This window comes from Raphanus sativus, chromosome 9 (assembly GCF_000801105.2).
Source record: "Raphanus sativus cultivar WK10039 chromosome 9, ASM80110v3, whole genome shotgun sequence".
NCBI classification, from domain to species: domain Eukaryota; kingdom Viridiplantae; phylum Streptophyta; class Magnoliopsida; order Brassicales; family Brassicaceae; genus Raphanus; species Raphanus sativus.
Window position 1 is genome coordinate 27448437 of NC_079519.1, and position 12623 is coordinate 27461059.

General features: G+C 37.4%; 5 protein-coding genes across 5 annotated transcripts; 3 read left to right on the forward strand and 2 right to left on the reverse strand.

The window, feature by feature from the left end:
* Window positions 1-1072: 1072 nt before the first annotated feature.
* Window positions 1073-4887, forward strand: LOC130499724 (monodehydroascorbate reductase, chloroplastic/mitochondrial). Its single transcript, XM_056994075.1, has 17 exons — window positions 1073-1224; window positions 1336-1513; window positions 1611-1710; window positions 1798-1875; window positions 2095-2166; window positions 2300-2418; window positions 2517-2601; window positions 2717-2806; window positions 2984-3085; window positions 3200-3289; window positions 3409-3489; window positions 3609-3680; window positions 3769-3863; window positions 3965-4053; window positions 4149-4211; window positions 4323-4363; window positions 4506-4887. The coding sequence occupies exons 1-17, from the start codon at window positions 1215-1217 to the stop codon at window positions 4623-4625; spliced, it is 1485 nt and encodes a 494-aa protein (XP_056850055.1). The 5' UTR covers window positions 1073-1214; the 3' UTR covers window positions 4626-4887.
* A 291-nt stretch (window positions 4888-5178) lies between these two features.
* Window positions 5179-6890, forward strand: LOC130499728 (heavy metal-associated isoprenylated plant protein 15-like). The gene is made up of 3 exons (XM_056994080.1): window positions 5179-5530; window positions 5634-5709; window positions 6390-6890. The coding sequence occupies exons 1-3, from the start codon at window positions 5525-5527 to the stop codon at window positions 6698-6700; spliced, it is 393 nt and encodes a 130-aa protein (XP_056850060.1). The 5' UTR covers window positions 5179-5524; the 3' UTR covers window positions 6701-6890.
* Window positions 6891-7171: 281 nt separating this feature from the next.
* LOC130499727 (2-C-methyl-D-erythritol 2,4-cyclodiphosphate synthase, chloroplastic-like) lies at window positions 7172-8290 on the reverse strand. Its single transcript, XM_056994079.1, has 3 exons — window positions 7938-8290; window positions 7728-7858; window positions 7172-7505 (listed from the first exon to the last, which is right to left on the reverse strand). Exons 1-3 carry the CDS (start codon window positions 8266-8268, stop codon window positions 7272-7274), a joined length of 696 nt encoding a protein of 231 aa, XP_056850059.1. The 5' UTR covers window positions 8269-8290; the 3' UTR covers window positions 7172-7271.
* Window positions 8291-8461: 171 nt separating this feature from the next.
* Window positions 8462-11061, forward strand: LOC130499725 (G-patch domain-containing protein 1-like). Its single transcript, XM_056994077.1, has 11 exons — window positions 8462-8662; window positions 8759-8843; window positions 9066-9142; window positions 9218-9245; window positions 9329-9419; window positions 9516-9582; window positions 9735-9834; window positions 9924-10087; window positions 10163-10432; window positions 10507-10629; window positions 10751-11061. Exons 1-11 carry the CDS (start codon window positions 8585-8587, stop codon window positions 10814-10816), a joined length of 1149 nt encoding a protein of 382 aa, XP_056850057.1. The 5' UTR covers window positions 8462-8584; the 3' UTR covers window positions 10817-11061.
* LOC130499726 (meiotic recombination protein SPO11-2-like) lies at window positions 11048-12615 on the reverse strand. The gene is made up of 9 exons (XM_056994078.1): window positions 12561-12615; window positions 12352-12489; window positions 12190-12278; window positions 11979-12107; window positions 11813-11907; window positions 11653-11715; window positions 11493-11569; window positions 11278-11405; window positions 11048-11187 (listed from the first exon to the last, which is right to left on the reverse strand). Exons 2-9 carry the CDS (start codon window positions 12476-12478, stop codon window positions 11053-11055), a joined length of 843 nt encoding a protein of 280 aa, XP_056850058.1. The 5' UTR covers window positions 12479-12489; window positions 12561-12615; the 3' UTR covers window positions 11048-11052.
* Window positions 12616-12623: the final 8 nt, after the last annotated feature.

Genomic DNA, 12623 nt, shown 5'->3' on the forward strand with positions numbered 1-12623 from the left:
TTATGAAAACTATAGTTAATCATTGCAGAAATGTATATTTATTAATTTATACAATCTAATGTTATGTTTATCTATTTATGTAATATATAATAATTGTACTATATGATAATGTTTTATTTGATATTAAATAGTAATTTAAAAAAATAGTTGGATAAAATTAGTAAAATTTTAAAATTAAAAGATGTCCTTGATAATTAATGATAAATCTGACAATAAATATATTTGAAATATTTTTTACAGACAAAAAAATGAAGCAAGTAACTAGAGAAATGGTGTTTCATTTTTTCTTTTAAAATAACAAGTTTGAAGTTGACAAAAAAACCAAGTTTGAAGATAAAAATGCAACCAACAATTATGTCATGGGCTGTTCTTTAAAATAACGGTTTTATCAGTCAAAAATGTGTGTAATTAAAAATAAATATAGTGTATTTATTTCTCCAAAAAAATAGTGTACTGATATGCACTAGGCTATTGATTTAGCAGATTCTAGGATATTGAAGCTTATTTCAAACTTAAAAACACATTAGTTTAATCATTTGCAGAAAATGAATAATTTTATTTAATACAATCTAATGTTATTTTTATCTATTTATGTTATATGTAATAATTTTATTACATGATAATGTGTAATTTATGTTAAACAGTATTTTTTAGATTTTGTTAAAATAAAATAGTTAGATAAAATTATTTAAAAATAAAGATGTCAATGATAATTAACGATAAATCTGAAAATTAATATATTTGAAATATTCTTTTTGCAGACAAAAAAATAAAGGAAGTCACTAGATAAATGTTTTTCCCATTTTTTCTTTAAAATAGTAAGTTTGAAGATAAAATGCAACCAACAACTAGAACGCTATGTCATAGGCTGTTCTTCAGAATAACGGTTTTTATCAGTCAAAATTTTATGTAGTTAAAAATAAAATAACAGTGTACTGATATGTTAACTTGGTTAAGAATATACCAATATATCTTCTTTATCAACAAAAAAAAAAGTAAAAAAGGTCATTAAAGGACAAATAAATAAAAAAGCAAAAAGACAAGTCAGCTCCATCTTTTCAATAATCCTCTCTGTCTTCGTTTGATCAATCGCAATACCGAAGAACTCATTTAGCCTCTCCCTTAATGCCCTTTAGCTTTGTCCTAGAGCCAATACTACAGAGAGACTCGCACACACACTCGCTTCAATAATTTAATTATTTCATTCTTATAAAATGTCTCCAGGTCCCCTCTCTCTCTCACTCACTCTATCGCACCACCTTCCTCCTCGATTTCAAACCCTAGATCGAATCTCTCTCTCTCTATTGAATTCCTCTGTTGTTGTTGTGGTTGCAGTTAGAAGAGCGATGGCGTTAGCATCCACCACGTTGCCAGCGAAGACCGGACTGTCTCTCTGGTGTCCGGCTTCTCCGTCCTCCCTCGCTCGCCGTCTCCCCGCTCGTTTTTCTCCGATCGGTTCCAGAATCGCCTCCAGAGGCATCGTCACTGCTTCCTTCGCTAACGAGAATCGCGAGTGAGTTCGTAATTCTCGAAATTTATGGATATTATACGGAATTAGTGGAGGCGGAGGATTGAGTATAACTAACTTTTGGTTTGCTTGGTTCGGTTAGGTTTGTGATAATAGGGGGAGGTAATGCGGCGGGTTATGCAGCAAGGACCTTTGTTGAAAATGGAATGGCCGATGGTCGCCTTTGTATTGTCACCAAAGAGGTTAATCTAATCGATTCTTCAGTATCGTATCGTATCGCTCTTGGTTTCTACTCTCTGTTTGATTGTTGTCATATTTTTTTTGTTTAGGCTTATGCACCTTATGAGAGACCTGCCTTGACAAAAGCTTACTTGTTCCCTCCCGAGAAGAAGCCTGCTCGTCTTCCAGTAAGCCTATCGTTCACTTATACACTACTGTTTGATTTGATATTTATTTGAGTTGTTTTATTTATTGCTATTTGGTGGAAACATAGAAATTTTGTGGATTGGGTTCTGGTAGATTTTGTATATCGTTTTTGGCTTGTTTCTCAGTTGAAGCTTTGTATGGTTTAATTTTGTGATTAGTGGCGTTCTCACTTATATTGAGGGTTGTTAATGTGTGCGCAGGGCTTTCACACTTGTGTTGGAGGTGGTGGAGAGAGGCAAACACCTGATTGGTACAAGGAGAAAGGGATTGAGGTTTTTATTCTTCTTCTTCTGAGAATTTTCCGAATTTTTTAAGTTTGTTTAATCGTCCAATTCTGGAATCTACATGGGTGGTTTTTGTTGTGATCTTCTCTTGTGTTAAACTTCTACATTTGTTTTGGAATAGATGATATATGAAGATCCAGTGACTGGAGCTGATTTTGAAAAGCAAACCCTCACAACTAACACTGGGAAGCAGTTAAAATATGGATCCCTTATTATCGCTACTGGCTGTACTGCCTCTAGGTGAGTGAAATGCTACATTCTTTTTTCCAATTAAAAAAAAAACACCAGGGCTTCTCGATCTTGTCCATTTGAATATACGGTTTCTATTTCTATTGCAGGTTCCCAGATAAAATTGGTGGGAACTTGCCTGGAGTTCACTATATTCGGGAGGTTGCAGATGCTGATTCACTTATTTCATCTCTGGTTAGCTGAGGGCAATCTTACTACTCTTGTCATCTATATGAAATGTTTCACAACGCTTCATCAGGAAACTCTTAAACTCCCTTGGCACCAAATAACCTTTCAATATATGATTCAGGGAAAGTCAAAGAAAGTTGTCATTGTCGGTGGTGGCTACATCGGCATGGAGGTTGCTGCTGCTGCTGTTGCGTGGAACCTAGATACAACCGTTAGTATTCCGTTAGACTCTTAAATCTCTAAATTGTGTTGCTGATGAAGTATATTTTTAGTAGCCTAAAACAAACTATCTGGAGACTTTCAGATAATAATTGAATGAAGTTGCATTTTTTCGCATGCATGTACTAACTTAATCTGCCATTGGGGCTTTTCTCCTGTGCAACGATAGATTGTCTTCCCAGAAGATCAGCTTCTGCAAAGATTGTTCACTCCATCACTTGCTCAGAGATATGAAGAACTCTACCGTCAAAATGGTGTTAAGTTCGTCAAGGTAAGATATCAACCCACGATAATTGCTTTGGACTGAAAGCATTTGTTTTCCTGTAAACCTAAGGAATTTTAGGAACACAGTGAGTAAACTTTCTTCCTCTTTTCTGTTGGACAGGGCGCTTCGATAAATAACTTAGAAGCTGGTTCGGATGGGCGTGTAACAGCTGTTAAGCTTGCTGACGGGTCTACAATTGAGGCAGACACGGTATAGTTTACTTTTTCATTTTAAAATGATGCAACTTCAACAACTCTTTTTCAAATGGAAATTGTGACTGGTGAATAAAGTGTTGGCTCCTGCTCAACCTGTGTATCCTTACTTTACAGGTTGTGATCGGAATTGGAGCTAAGCCTGCTATTGGCCCCTTTGAAACTTTGGCCATGAACAAATCTATTGGAGGTATTCAGGTATTGTTATCGCAAAACATGCTAATGGATCATTTCCACCATTATCAGTTTTCGAAGTTACAATTACATTAGTATTTTCTGCAATCTAAAGGCTGATAAGAGCTCATCTTCAACCACAGGTTGATGGCTTGTTCAGGACAAGTACCCCTGGAATTTTTGCTATTGGAGATGTCGCAGCCTTCCCCTTGAAGGTACTTTGCTGCTGCTGCTTGACACGACATGTTAAGCGACCAAGCCTGTTTTGTGTAAACTCATCATGTTATTTTGTCTGTTGGACAGATATATGATCGGATGACCCGAGTTGAACATGTTGATCATGCCCGCCGTTCTGCACAACACTGCGTGAAATCTCTGCTCACTGCACACACTGACACGTAAGCTTCTTGCACCCTGGCATGAATCTGTAGACTTGTGTGTATCCCTCAGACATATCTTCTTAACCTAAATAGTTCTTGTCTGGCACAAATCGTTGCAGATACGATTATCTCCCGTATTTCTACTCAAGAGTATTCGAGTATGAAGGCAGCTCAAGAAAAGTTTGGTGGCAGTTTTTTGGGGATAATGGTAAATATTGTTAGAACCTAAACATTACACAATCATCCAATTAATCAATATTTCCACAGTATCTAATCTAAGCCACACTGATTCATATTGGCCAGTGGGAGAAGCAGTTGAAGTAGGCAACTTCGATCCCAAGATCGCTACCTTCTGGATTGATTCTGGTAAATCATGCCTTCCACTTTTTCTTACCTCAACTATTTGACCATTGCACTAGCTAGGACATAGCTTTAGCGATTTAACTAACTTCGATGAGTAATTATATGGTAACACAGGCAGGTTGAAAGGTGTTCTTGTAGAAAGTGGTTCTCCAGAGGTAAGAGACACTCCCTCATTTCAATCGAGCATATGAATCTGAACCATTGCAATTACATGTGGGGTTTATTAATTGAATATAAAAGCTATGTTTGGGCTTAATAATGCCTTGCGTTGTTGTGTATATTATCTTCTTCACACAGGAGTTTCAGCTTCTACCAAAGCTAGCAAGAAGTCAACCTATTGTCGATAAGGCTAAACTAGCCAGCGCATCTTCAGTGGAGGAAGCCCTCGAGATTGCTCAAGCTGCTCTACAGAGTTAAGAGAGTAGTTGATGGGTTTTATAGCTTTCGGATTCAGAGAAAGCAAGCAAGAAACATCTTTTATTCTCGGTGAATGTATCATCTTTCCATTGAAAATGGTTTTTATAGAGAGCACCTCTAGTCAATAATCTGCATGAATAAGCTATCCCCTCTTTTTGAGAATTCATATTTTGCTCATAACAGAGCTTGTTCCACATAAATTCGCATGATAGTCTATTGAGATTTTAAGCTTTTTTAATGGACAACGGTTTGTTTCTGCAAAGTGCAAAGTGATCCGTTATGAGAAGACAACACATCAACTATCTTATATATAAGATAAGCCGAAAGAATCGCCTGGAATAAAACATTGGGATTGCAAAATGCAAACAAACTTACTTGATTGCAAAAAAAAAAAAAAAAAAACATGGGATACTTGTATGCGGGCACTAAAAGCTGATGAAGCTAATAACAGAGCTTTGCAATAATGTCTTTGACCAAATAAAAAAAGGTAGGAAGAGGTAAATACTGAAAATAGAAAGGATTAACATAATCGACCGTAGTCACACATCAATTGCCATTACAAGAATAGAAATTGGCACAGAAGAACACAGACACACACAAAAGTAAAGCTGGAAAATTCCCACACGCTAATTCTCGCGAGTATCTCCACTTTCTTGTTTTATTTTGAGAAGAAAACCATTTCAATTGGTTAACTATCAGTGACAAGGCGCGTGCGAAATCTCATAGTTGCAGACTTGCAATTTTGGTCTCGTTCTGTTATCTTCTTCTAAAGCCACTTTTCATGTGGCGGTTTGTTGTTTGGTATATAAAAAAAGATCATCGACCTTGTTTACATTCTAAGAATAAGCTTCTTTTTTTTGGGTTTTCTCTCATATTCTCTCCTCTGTTCTATAAAGAAAATGAAGGTATTTTCTCCTATTTACAAAGTATTAATAGTTTAGTCTTTTGATTTATATGGGCTTAGAGTATTTTAATTACTGGTCTTTTTTTCTCTCATATTTTCTACAGAAAATGGTTGTTATGATGGGTGTTCATGACGAGAGATCAAAAAGGAGAATCATTGCCGCAGTTGCTAACTTCCATGGTAATCCACATCAATCATCAAACAGTTCTCTTTGTATCTTGGCCTTGTTCTTGAGTTTTTCTTTTGAAAAGACGACCTTTTTTTCTTGTTCATGAGTTTTTTTTACTGAAAAGCAAAAGCTTTTTATTACATACATTCTATGGTTTTGGGGTTCTTTACGGGTTATGAATTGAAACCCATGAGACATGACTCTTGTCCTTTCTTTATCTTGTTCATGACTTTTTATTGAGAAACCAAAGTTTTTGATAACACACATTCAGTCTGTTTTCGGGATTCTTTATGGTTTATGAATTCAAAAAAAAAATGAAAACTTTTAGTTTTGTCTTGTTCATGACAGTCTTGGGATTCAATCTGTTCTGTTCTTGGGATTCTTTGTGTGTTATGAATTGAAGCTCCAAATGTTTGAAATTTAATTGTATTTTGCCATGCGTATTAATTGGAAACAAAGCTTTTAACTGCACATACACATACTCTCTCTCTCTCTCTCTCTGGTTTTGGGATGCAATATAGGTTATGACTGAAACCTTCCCAAAAGAAAAAAAATGATATATGTCTTGTTCATGAGTTTTTAAATGAAAACAGAGCTTTTGATTGTCATGCAAAACTCTATTGTTGCCCATTGTCTTGCTCATTAGCTTTTTCTTTCTTTTTTTTTGCAAAATGTTTCATGTTGCTGTTAGGGGTTACATCGATTACCATGGACTCAAAGGATGGAAAACTGACAGTGATAGGAGATTTTGACAGCAGTAAGCTCCTCACCAAACTCGAAAAGGAATGGACCAATGCTGAAATGGCCACATTTGGACCTTACGATCCCAAAAAAGAGGCCGAAACTGCTGCAGCTGCTGCCGAGAAGAAGAGGATGGAAGAAAAGGAACGTGAGAGGTTGGAGGTTTCCCGTGGAAACCACAGTTTCAATGGTCCTACTCCTACGCATCATCAGATCTGTCTATGCAACCATGACCCGTACAATGGCTGCATAATCTCCTAAGAGTTTCAAGTGAATAAAAGAGGCATATGGTAACTTTTATATTCGTTACAAGTGGACTTCAAACTAGTGTTTCATCTGACGAGTAATGATGCTTTAGATTCCATCATGGATGTTTTTATTTCACAAGTATTAGTTTAGTTCTGTACATATAAAAACTTTGCATTATAAACCAAAAAAAAGCAATTGCCTATTCGATTTCTATATTTTATATATTAATATATGAAATCAACAAAAAGAAAATCATAGCTTTCTTGTGATGAAATGTCTGAAGATGAAAAAGACAGACGCCTACGTCACAAGAAACTCCAGTCGCAATTTCCAAATTTATTTAAATCTGACCAAGAACACAGAATCAAATTTCCATTTTAATATATTATCATCATCATCATATCATCAATATCATCATCATCATCATCTCATCACCATCATCATCAGATGATTCGATTTTCATTGTAGCTAAGAGGGGATAAATAAGGGCTCTAAAGGGTGATTACACCATGTGTAAAATTTACATTTAACAAAATATTTTTATAATGAGATCGATACATTAAGGAATATGATTAAATCTGAATCACTTCTTCATGAGGAGAATAACAGTGTGAGCTGCAATGCTTCTGTTTTCTCCAAGGCTATCAACTTTCTCATGTGTTTTGGCCTTCAAGTTCACCACAGAAGGATCTGCACCAAGAAGCTTGGACAGATTGGATCGGATCGTCTCTTTGTGTGGACTTATCTTGGGTCTCTGTAGAATCAAAGTGGCGTCTAGGTTTCCTATCTCGTACCCTGCCTCGTCCATGAGTCTCACCTGAAACACAAAGGACAAACACACAACCTCCGTTTCAAGATACATTTTTTTTTTCTGTTATAAATATGTCAACTCGACAACTCCCTAGGAAGTGACGATGAGCTAATTACAAGTGATCATCATTTAAAAGTTTTAAAGCTTCCATACAATCAATAACATTCACAGCCAATCATAACTAACTAACTAACAGCTTGCAAAGGGAAGGGTAGTAGGAAAGCTTACGGCTTCTTTGATGAAGACAGAGGAGGCAGCTCCTTTCCATTTAGGATCAGAGTCAGGGAAGATCTGACCGATATCAGGAAGCCCTAAAGCTCCCAAGATAGCATCCACTACACAATGGAGCAACACATCCCCTGCCACACAAAACACCACATCATCAACAAAGCTCAAAGCCTCAATCTATTACAAAAAGCTCAAAACTTTTTTTTGTACCATCGGAGTGAGCTTCGCAGCCTCTATCGTGAGGGATATCAATCCCGCCTATTATCAGAGGGTACCCCGGCTCTAACCGGTGCAGATCGAACCCGTGACCCACTCGAAACGGAAGTGTTCTCGTTGATTTCTCCGGTTCGGCGGAGGAAGCAACCGAAGCCGAGACTGAAGAACGATGGGACAAAGAGAGAGACTTTAGCCTCCGTGGTGAGAACCCATGACGGTCGATCTTCGCCGGCGGGAAAAGGAATGGTCTTTTCGTAATTTGAGAGCGAAACAGAGACGAAGAAGAAGGAGATAGCTGAGTAGTACAAGTAGCCATAGCCCCCATTTTGTCCTCTGATTCCAATCAGCCACTTTTTTTTTAATAAATAAAATACTTAGTGGGCTTCTTCGTTGGGCCTATAATATAGCCCATTAAAAGACTGATTAGATCTCTACCGTCGATCACGTCGCATATCCACTAAACTTAACAATAAGCCGCGTCGTAGAGTGTAATAGCTCATCATCTCTGTCGGTTTTAGGTTTTGCTCCTCCCAGCTTGTCCTAAACTCCCTCCGCCTCCCCACTCTTCTCTTCTTTTGACCGAAACGGCGACGGACTTACCTGCAATATCTAGATCGATAGCCGGAAACAAAGAAGAGAAGATGGCGGCGCCGGAAGCTCCAGTAAAGTACGTCGGTATCCTAAAGGAATCCGCCGCTTTCCGCCTAATGAAATCGATGGTGAGTTCAGTTTTTTGCCTAAATGATCATCTAAGCTTAGTGATTTCTCACAAAGACTTCTAATTGTTTCGGAATGGTTGTTATATTTGTGTAAAGGGATGGGAAGAAGGAGAAGGACTTGGTAAAGACAAGCAAGGGATCAAAGGCTATGTCCGTGTCAAGAACAAGCAAGACACAACCGGTTTGTTCCTTTCTTATTCTTTGTCTTAATGTATTGTGTTTAATGGCCATTACACATACTCAAAGCCTGATTTTAGGAAACTTGAAATAGAGCTATGTTTGCACTTGTATATACACAAACAAGTTATTGATCTCTGATTTTTTGTTAGAATGTAGTGTGTATATAGAGCTAGATGAATAATTCATCTGTAATACGACTTAAAAATTTGAACTTTGGGAGCAGGTGTTGGTGTTGACAAGCCGAATCCATGGGCATTCGATACTACTCAGTTTGATAACATTCTCAAGAAGTTGAAAGTGGTAATGGCTTGTCTATTTTCTACTGATATCTCTTTATAAATGATTTTAATCCTTATTCTTGTGTGTTGTTTGCAGCAAGCAGCACCTATCAAGAAGGATGATGGTATATATACTTATCTTTTAACTATTTTAAAGTTCTGTCGCTTGGATTTTCTTAATGAGTTGTGTTTATGTGGCATGTAACAGCTTCGGAGAAGGAAGCTGAAAGTGACGATGAAGCTGGCAAATCTGAGCCTGTCAAGCCCAATGTTGCTAAGGTTACTCGTCCACAAGGAAGGTTGCTACATCATTTCTTATTCTTAAGTTTCTCTCTTTAGCCATTCTCGGTGGCATTGTGTTTTGAGTGTTTTGTGTCTTGTTGTTCTGTAATTAGGTATAAACGTAGAGAGAAGGGGAAGCTTGTCAATTCTTACTCTTCTAAAGATCTTGAAGGCATACTTGTAAGCTTTCTTTTCTACTATTATTTCTCTACTTGTTTGATCTCCTGATTCATGGCCATTAAGATTATTGCTAACGCCTGCATATTGTTTATTTCTGCATTTTTTTATCAGATTGGTATAACTTGGTCTATATTGTTTTTACTGTTGTGTAGGTTAAGCGAACTGAGGAGCCTTCTCCTGCGGTTTGTGACATAGCCGATGATGCTATGGAGATTGAAATCATATCTGAGGACCAACATCCTGATGTTGAAGGTGTGTGTAATTGGTCTTGAAATCTTGAATTGGTGCGACTTTCATTTCGCTGTCCTGAAAAATGTCTATTGATCTTTTGAACCGAACAGAACAGAAAATCGAAGAACCTTCTTCAGACTGGTGGGGATTTAAATCCGGGTTTGTCTCGGGCGGTCTTCTTGGAGCTAAGCCTGGCAAAAAGAAATCATCCAAGTCTAAGGAGCGAAAAATGTTTTGTGAGGACGATCAAGAGAATCTTTACAACATGGTTCAGGTATGTGTCTACCTCTTCTTCTCAAGCTATTCTTACAAAAGAGTTATCTTAACTCTCTGGAAATGATGTATGCAGGATAAAGCCACGGCTGGAAAACAAGGACTGGGTATCAAGGACCGGCCTAAGAAAATAGCTGGTGTTCGTTACCAAGGAAAGAAAACTTCTTTTGATAACAGTGATGATGATGACGATACTGATGAAGAGGAAGAGGAAGAAGAAGAGAGTGAAGAAGATGATGACAAGGACTCTGTTATAGAAAATTCTCTCCCAGCAAAAAGGAAGCGTGATGAAATCACTGAACCTAAAATCAAGTTGAAGAAACTGTGCAAGCAGATTCTTAAAAAGGTATTTTGTCAATTTTAACTTTGAAAAGTTATTATTGTCTTCCTCTGAAACACGTATTGTCTTAAAATTTTCAGGAAGCTGGTAGTGGTGGATCCATGAAGCTGAAACAGCTTAAATCTCTAATTGATGAACAAGCACCATCGCTTCTCTCGGAGTTTTCTTCAAGGAAAGATGCTATTGCTTACTTGAAACTTAAGGTAATACTAATCTTTACTCATGTTATTACTTTATGTGCTACACTGAGTTGTGGATTTAGTAAACTAAATCGTTTTTTTTCTCAATTTCTTACTGATGTTGGACGTGATCTCGTTGTTGCAGCTGGAGCGAAGTGGGAAATTTATTGTGGAGGGAAAGAAGATCAGTCTCGTATCTAAAAACAAGTGAGGACAATTATCGTTATACTACCTGCATAGGACAGTGGAGATTAGGGCAAGTTTTGTTACTGAATCACCACCATGCCATATGTATAACAAATATCTTTTCATTTTGAAATTTTGAGAGTCTGCATTAAAACTTCACCATAGTAAGTCAAAACTAATCTCTTTTATTGAAGAGCAGATATAGAACAAACTCTTGTCTATTGTGTTTCTGGAATTTACATGCTGGAGTGTGAAGCGTTGTTATATGTATTTGCCCTGTACGATCTTGGTGGCTATATATTTCCCGAGATAGTTATAACCATGGCAATACAGTGCTTCTATCTCAGCTCTCTTACCAGTTTCGATCATCAGTGACAACTCCTCTCTGTAGTTTTCCTGCCAGAAGCAAATAAAAGTGGAGTCGGGTTTTAATTTGTAGAGATTCGACGACTCTCAGTTTCATTCAATCAATATATATTTGCTTACCTGCAAGATTTTGGAGGACAATAAGCTTTTAGCAATCTGCGAGTCCTTTGGCTTAAGAGGAACCAAAGACTCTTGGGGTATCAGGTTGAGATCATCTCCTCGCAGCCCAATCCACTTAACATTGCAAGCTACAGAAGAACCAAAAGGCCTATCAGAACAGGAGACTTGGATGACTGTCATTATTACATCCACTTCATACTGCAGTCTTTATTTACCATATCTGTAAGCTTCAAGACCCATTCCTACGCTTCCAAACTTGAAGGTGCATAGTATAGCTAACCCAGCTGGATTCCTATGCAATGACAGACTTGTCAGTTATGAGTACTAAACTTCTATCTTTAAACAAAGAGAAGAATGTTTATTTTTAGTGCTCACCAATCTACTAGAGCAAGAATTGGGAGATGAGGAAATGTTATGCTCATCCGATGAAGGAAAAACCTAAACCATTCAACCTCCAAAAAGCTATTATTCAGCATCAATGACTACATTTCAACCATGGTTTTTGTTAAATCTGATTTTTTAAGATTTTCTTGACCTTGTGGCAATGTCCGGATACCCTTTTGCAGTGATGAACACACAAGGAATGTGATTGAACACACGATCTTCCACAAGCCGATGAAATATCGCATGCTTAAAAAAACAGATCTAGCAGTGAACTTACATGGATAATTTAATGTTGTGTCATGTCTAAAGAGTAATACCTTTTCGACAAGAATGATATAGCGAGCATCGCTTGTGATGATGGTGTTGTCTAGCAAATTCAAGTCTCCTGAGATAGGAAACCCAGAAGAACCACAGGCTGAACAGTCTACAGCTTCCTTACCTGGTTCCTGCATGTGATAAATAGGCAGAGATCAGAAATCCTAGCTAAGAAACAGAGAGAGACATGATGATTCATTAGTGTTAACTCACTTGTAGAGATAACCTTCCAGCAACAAGGCCTCTGGTAGAAGCCATAATCCCAAGACTGAATCTACTGCAACGTAAAAGTGCCACCACATCTGCACAAAACAAAACAAAAAAAAACATTTTTAAAAATAGAACCATGACACGTGGCGGCACTAGAAATCAGACCTTGGACGCTTCGGTTGACTTCAAGCTGAGAAGAAAAGTAGTCAGGCGAATCACAAAGCAGTTTATAGAAGAGCTCTCTTTGAGTGACTCGCTTTCCTTGAAGCAGAATCTGAAAGCACATCTCCATAACTTTCCACACTAAGAAATTCAAAAACCATGAGATCTGTGATTTTCAAATCAAAAAGAAGATTCAACAATGGTATAGATACCGCGCACAAAAGCTTTGGCAGTTTTAGCATTGGTCAAGGAGCTCTTGGTAAAGGAAGTAGAGA

What these genes read in the sequence shown, in the direction of transcription:
- LOC130499724 (XM_056994075.1), top strand. An exon ending in TTTGTATTGTCACCAAAGAG is followed by an intron (nt 1,711 to 1,797) that starts GTTAATCTAATC and finishes TTTTTTGTTTAG; the next exon opens with GCTTATGCACCTTATGAGAG. An exon ending in TCGCAGCCTTCCCCTTGAAG is followed by an intron (nt 3,681 to 3,768) that starts GTACTTTGCTGC and finishes TCTGTTGGACAG; the next exon opens with ATATATGATCGGATGACCCG.
- LOC130499728 (XM_056994080.1), top strand. An exon ending in CGCAGTTGCTAACTTCCATG is followed by an intron (nt 5,710 to 6,389) that starts GTAATCCACATC and finishes TGTTGCTGTTAG; the next exon opens with GGGTTACATCGATTACCATG.
- LOC130499727 (XM_056994079.1), bottom strand. Translation starts at nt 8,268, where the DNA reads ATGGGGGCTATGGCTACTTGTACTACTCAGCTATCTCCTTCTTCTTCG. An exon ending in CTGCGAAGCTCACTCCGATG is followed by an intron (nt 7,859 to 7,937) that starts GTACAAAAAAAA and finishes TTTGTGTGGCAG; the next exon opens with GGGATGTGTTGCTCCATTGT. An exon ending in CTGTCTTCATCAAAGAAGCC is followed by an intron (nt 7,506 to 7,727) that starts GTAAGCTTTCCT and finishes TTTGTGTTTCAG; the next exon opens with GTGAGACTCATGGACGAGGC.
- LOC130499725 (XM_056994077.1), top strand. Translation starts at nt 8,585, where the DNA reads ATGGCGGCGCCGGAAGCTCCAGTAAAGTACGTCGGTATCCTAAAGGAA. An exon ending in GAACAAGCAAGACACAACCG is followed by an intron (nt 8,844 to 9,065) that starts GTTTGTTCCTTT and finishes CTTTGGGAGCAG; the next exon opens with GTGTTGGTGTTGACAAGCCG. An exon ending in CCAACATCCTGATGTTGAAG is followed by an intron (nt 9,835 to 9,923) that starts GTGTGTGTAATT and finishes TGAACCGAACAG; the next exon opens with AACAGAAAATCGAAGAACCT.
- LOC130499726 (XM_056994078.1), bottom strand. Translation starts at nt 12,478, where the DNA reads ATGGAGATGTGCTTTCAGATTCTGCTTCAAGGAAAGCGAGTCACTCAA. An exon ending in CTGGAAGGTTATCTCTACAA is followed by an intron (nt 12,108 to 12,189) that starts GTGAGTTAACAC and finishes TATCACATGCAG; the next exon opens with GAACCAGGTAAGGAAGCTGT. An exon ending in ATATCATTCTTGTCGAAAAG is followed by an intron (nt 11,908 to 11,978) that starts GTATTACTCTTT and finishes TGTTTTTTTAAG; the next exon opens with CATGCGATATTTCATCGGCT.